This window comes from Bos indicus x Bos taurus, chromosome 2 (genome assembly GCF_003369695.1).
Source record: "Bos indicus x Bos taurus breed Angus x Brahman F1 hybrid chromosome 2, Bos_hybrid_MaternalHap_v2.0, whole genome shotgun sequence".
Taxonomy (NCBI): domain Eukaryota; kingdom Metazoa; phylum Chordata; class Mammalia; order Artiodactyla; family Bovidae; genus Bos; species Bos indicus x Bos taurus.
This window is the reverse complement of record NC_040077.1, coordinates 106519989-106524399: the sequence shown is the minus strand read 5'-3', so window position 1 is coordinate 106524399 and position 4411 is coordinate 106519989. Positions and strand designations below refer to the sequence as shown.

Below are 4411 nucleotides of genomic sequence, written 5' to 3'. Positions count from 1 at the left end.
GTGCCTAACCGTGAAGTGTGGCTCTTTCTAAATTTCCAGGAAGACGAGCATGCCCGAGTAGCCCCAATTTTGTTCTGAAATCTCTTCTCCCAAGAGATTGAGGTCTGGATAAAGGAAGAGTCTGACATCTCAGCTAGAATAGTGGGTTCCAAGGAAAACCAGAAGAGGCCAACATTTAAGAATATGCAGGCCCCACCCTGCTACATAAGCCACTGTGCATGCAGCCACATTTCTCTGTCTATATGTATCTGAATACCTTTAGGTAGAGGATAGTACTTTCCTGTTTACTACAGTCTCTCTTCTTCCCACCTTGTCTTAGGCAGGCTACGTCCCTAGCATTTGTATACGTGGATACCTGAGGGTCTCTGGAGGCATCTATGTTTACAGCCCCAGGATTTTATTCAAGTGCCAATATGGCGGGGTAGGAGGGAAGTCAGACACTAAAGTAGCTTGGCAGGTGTTTATTGATCTCCTGGAGAAGAAAGCTGGGCACAGCCCAGTTGTCACCTCCTCAGAGATTCTGCATTCTGAATGGCCCCTGCAGGGTCATTTTTATACAGCATGAAGTAGCCCTGCACCTGGGCAGGACTGATCTGTGTTGTAGCTTGAAGGACACGGTCTGCAAAGTTCTCAGCCAGGGAAGTTGCTTGCCCCGGGTAGAACCTCTGGAACATCTGGGTCAGCTGCCAGCGTGAGCAGTGGCCCACGTACTCCTTCATGTCTACTCGCCCGGGGCGTATCAGGGCAGGGTCGAGCCTAAAAAGAGAGGCAGCGAAAGCAGTCGTGAGCAGCAGTGCCACTGGCACCCCCAAAATGGTTCCTCCGAACCTCCTGATCCTCCAGAGAGGCTGAGGGGGATGGAGTCTCGCCTCCAGATCTGAGTACCTCACTCCTTACCTGTCGATGTGGTTGGTGGTCATGAATACTATGCGAGCTTCGGTGGAAGCCACACCGTCCAGGGCGTTGAGCAGGCCACTGAAGGTGAGCCGGCCTAGACCCTGGTACTTTATTGGGTCTGGAGGAAGGCATAGAGGAAGCATGAGTGATCACAGCCCTACTTCAAATTAGCACCCCTCTCTGCTCCCTGCTTACCGTGCCCCCTACTTATCCATGTCTCCAGTGGACTCTGATTGCTAACCCAGGTATCCTCCACCTGCTCTCTGGATTTCTCCTTTATTCCACTGTTCCTCATTGAGAAATACCCTCTCTCCCCCCGCCCCGTGCCGTGAACACCCCCTCACTTACTCTCGGCGGCCAGGTCTCGACTGAGAAAGGCAGCATCCACGTCCTCCAAGAGCACCAGGCTCTGCTGTGGGGCCACGCTCAGCAGGTGGTTGAGCCGGTCATCTGAGAGGCTGGAGTCCGTGAGACTCAGCAGGCAGATGCTGTGTTGCAGTTCCCCAGCCAGGGCTGTGCTATGGAGGGGTGACAGGTAATTGGCAAGCTGGGAACTGGTCCTTGGGTCCAACTGCTTGTTCCTCCCAGTACTAGCTTTGAATCTGAGGCCTAATCCTTCCACCACCTCACAGTAGTGCTCCATGTGTCTCATGTTTTCCTGTTCCCCACATTTATTTCCCTTTCCAACCCCACCAGCCCAATTTCTCTCTAATTTGAGGGTTAAGATAAGTTTGACTCTACTCACATAAAACTGCTCTTTCCACAACCAGGGGGCCCATAGAGTAGGTAGCCACGTCTGTAGGGAATGCCTAGGAATACAGCCAGGATGATCGTCAAGGCAAATGAATCATGTACTCTGCCCTAGATGTCCACATTGATCCCCAACCCTGCTCCCTGGAGGCCTGATGGCCTTGGCATTGGAAGCAATCATTCCTTTCAGGCAACCTTTCTTTCCCTTTCATCTATGGGAATGAGGATAGAGCTTTATATTTGCCCCACCTGGCCACCAAGACCTCAGCTGCTTCTCACCTCTGTCAATGTACCACTTGGGGTTATCAATGAATTCCCGGATGTCTCTGACAATTCGTTCAGTCACACCCTGTTCGAGAACCACAGAATTCAGTGGCCGGCGGCGGCGTGGATAGCCAAAGGGGCGCCATTCAGAGCCCACAGCAGTGTACATCACTGTCTTCCCTTCTTCCTGCTGCAGGGCTAGCTCTCGAGCTGGGAGGGGGAAGATGAGACAAAACTCATAACTACCCTTTGCCATGCTACTAGGCAGAGCTGTGCCCAAACAGTCCCCAGGCCCTGCTCCATGGGCCCAGATCCTCCTATTACGCCTCTCCAAGCTTCTCTTCCTTTGATGTCAAATACTCCATCCCTGCAACTGCCACCCCCACCCCACCCCCAAAAATGCCGTCTGTGCCATCCCACACCTTCCTCCAGGATATTGAAGAAAACTTTTCGATCGGTGCCCAGAGCCGTGAAGGTGACAGATTCCCAAGGAGTCCCCGTCTGCAGGTCTATCATCTGCATCTCTCGGCTCCGTTCCACCCGGATCCATTTCCCCTGATACCTGAATAAGAATGAGCAAAATGAGGTGAACAAACAGGTCAAGTCCACCTCCTCTCATTCTTTTCCACTCTCAGAGCCCTCTCTGGCTTCCAGCCTTACCAGATAAAGTGGTTTCCAGGGCTGGGGACAAATTCAAACTTAGTGGAGATGCGGCCACTCTCATGCTGAAGGTACGTCGTCTCAACGCTGAGGTGCTGAGTTCGGGTACTGTGGCGGGTGAGCCAGCTAAGCAACCAGGCGTAGCTCCGGTCTCGAGCTGGGACTTCCAGTGTGATCATGTAATGGCGCCGGAATGCCACCAAGCCCAGTTGGGCGCCCTTCCGGGCCAGGGCCAGGGCAGTGCCCACACCCACCAGCCCAAATCCAGCCCCAAAGTAGGGATTGTCCTTCAGGGCCAGAACAAAGTCTGAGAGGGGCATCTTGAAAGGAAAACACTGAACCTCACGGGCCTCGAGGCATTTTCAAGACCTGGAGATGGGGAGCAGTAGAGATGGGATAAAGCACTAATTAGTTTTAAAAAAGGACTCAAATTCCTCTCGCGCCCCACAGAAGCTGGGAGAGGAATGACAGGTCAGTATTACAACGTCCTTCAATACCCTCCCTTCATGAGGTGGGGCTGGTGTTGGACCCAAGGGGTGAGACTGAGCCACTTGGCCCATTTTGCCTTTCATTATCCTGTTTCATACCTGTGTCCTGCCAGACACTATTCTGGAATTCCTTAAACCTGACTGAATGATATAACCGACTTCAGGATAATAGATGGACAGCATTTTTGTGGTCCCTGGGATCAGTTGAGACAGGGGCCCACTGGCCAGAATGAGCAGGGAAGTTACTCTCTTCTGTCAATCTGTCAATATCCTCATGCCTTGCTATCACGTATCATGTCTTTCAGGTATCCTTTCATCTACTTTACATTCTAATGTCCTGTTAGCCCTTTTATTACCTCCCATCTAAACTGTCTCTTCGAAATTAATTTTAATTCTTGAAGTGGCATCTTAGTGGATCTCCACTTTGGTCATGCTTCACCAAACTGCTCTACAGGTGTCGAGAGTGTTCTTCATAAGGCTCTGCTTCAATGCCATTAGTTTCCCTATTCCAACACCTCCAATGACTGGCTCTCAACAGGTCCCTGAATTAGGTGAAAACTCTTCTGCCACCACAACACGGGGCCCACGTACCTTTAATGGCTTAGTTCCCAATATTCTCTGTTGAACAAATATACAAGCCTCCTTCCTCCTTGACTCGGAATGCCCATTTTATTTCCCTCAATCTCTATAGAGTTCAAATCCCGCCCATCTGCTACCTTTTCCACGGAGATTCCCCCGAATTTCACTCCCCGCCCCGCAATAAAATGTGACTGGGCCTGATTCTAGGCTGTAAGATCCCAAAAGGGGTAGGAGGTCAAATCGTTTCTAGCACACTTCACCCGACCCCCCGCCGGTTTGCTTTATGCCGGCACGCAGTGCGGTGAACTGACAGCAGTGAACTCTGCTGAAGCTCAGAACAGGATCCAGAATTCCAAAATTCCTATGCGTGGAAGGCCACAGACAAAGCCCTTTCAGCTCCTGGTCCTTGTCGGACGCCCAGAAGCCTCCTCCCGAACCCCCTCCACACCCCAGCTCGTGCCTCCAGCAGCGTGGTTTGCAGCAATCAGTCACTCCTCCCCCTTACCGCCATGACTCTCTGGCCCTTCCTCTCGATGGTTTCACCCCTCGGCTCTTTGGGCACTCTCCACTTGGCTTCGCCCCTGAATTCTTTCATCTACTTCCCGTCACACCCACCGAGACGGCCACACCACTCTGCTCCACAACTCTCGATGGTACTCTTCGGGCTTCAGGGCGAGAGGAGGTGGGGGCGGGGGGAAACGATAGGAAGAACCATAGAGAGAGTATTCCACCAGCCTCACAAGGAAAGAGAGAGCGGCCTCCATATGCCGCGG

The 4411-nt window shown here is 52.2% G+C and overlaps 1 protein-coding gene across 4 annotated transcripts; it reads right to left on the bottom strand.

Annotated features, from left to right (window-relative positions):
• Nucleotides 1–446: 446 nt before the first annotated feature.
• Nucleotides 447–4402, bottom strand: LOC113875138 (mitochondrial chaperone BCS1). 4 transcript variants are annotated; one of them, XM_027513546.1, is made up of 8 exons: nucleotides 4144–4402; nucleotides 2572–2940; nucleotides 2334–2473; nucleotides 1927–2121; nucleotides 1643–1706; nucleotides 1246–1415; nucleotides 898–1015; nucleotides 447–756 (listed from the first exon to the last, which is right to left on the bottom strand). In XM_027513546.1, the coding sequence occupies exons 2-8, from the start codon at nucleotides 2889–2891 to the stop codon at nucleotides 504–506; spliced, it is 1260 nt and encodes a 419-aa protein (XP_027369347.1). In that variant the 5' UTR covers nucleotides 2892–2940; nucleotides 4144–4402; the 3' UTR covers nucleotides 447–503. The 4 variants fall into 4 exon arrangements, with proteins under 4 accessions (XP_027369347.1, XP_027369359.1, XP_027369349.1 ...); XM_027513558.1 differs by having other exon boundaries at nucleotides 4254–4355; XM_027513548.1 differs by having other exon boundaries at nucleotides 4099–4328.
• Nucleotides 4403–4411: the final 9 nt, after the last annotated feature.

Coding starts and splice junctions, on each gene's coding strand:
- LOC113875138 (XM_027513546.1), bottom strand. CDS start 2,891: ATGCCCCTCTCAGACTTTGTTCTGGCCCTGAAGGACAATCCCTACTTT. Junction 2,122..2,333: donor CTTCAATATCCTGGAGGAAG/GTGTGGGATGGC, acceptor TCCCCCTCCCAG/CTCGAGAGCTAGCCCTGCAG. Junction 1,016..1,245: donor TCGAGACCTGGCCGCCGAGA/GTAAGTGAGGGG, acceptor GCCTTCCTCCAG/ACCCAATAAAGTACCAGGGT.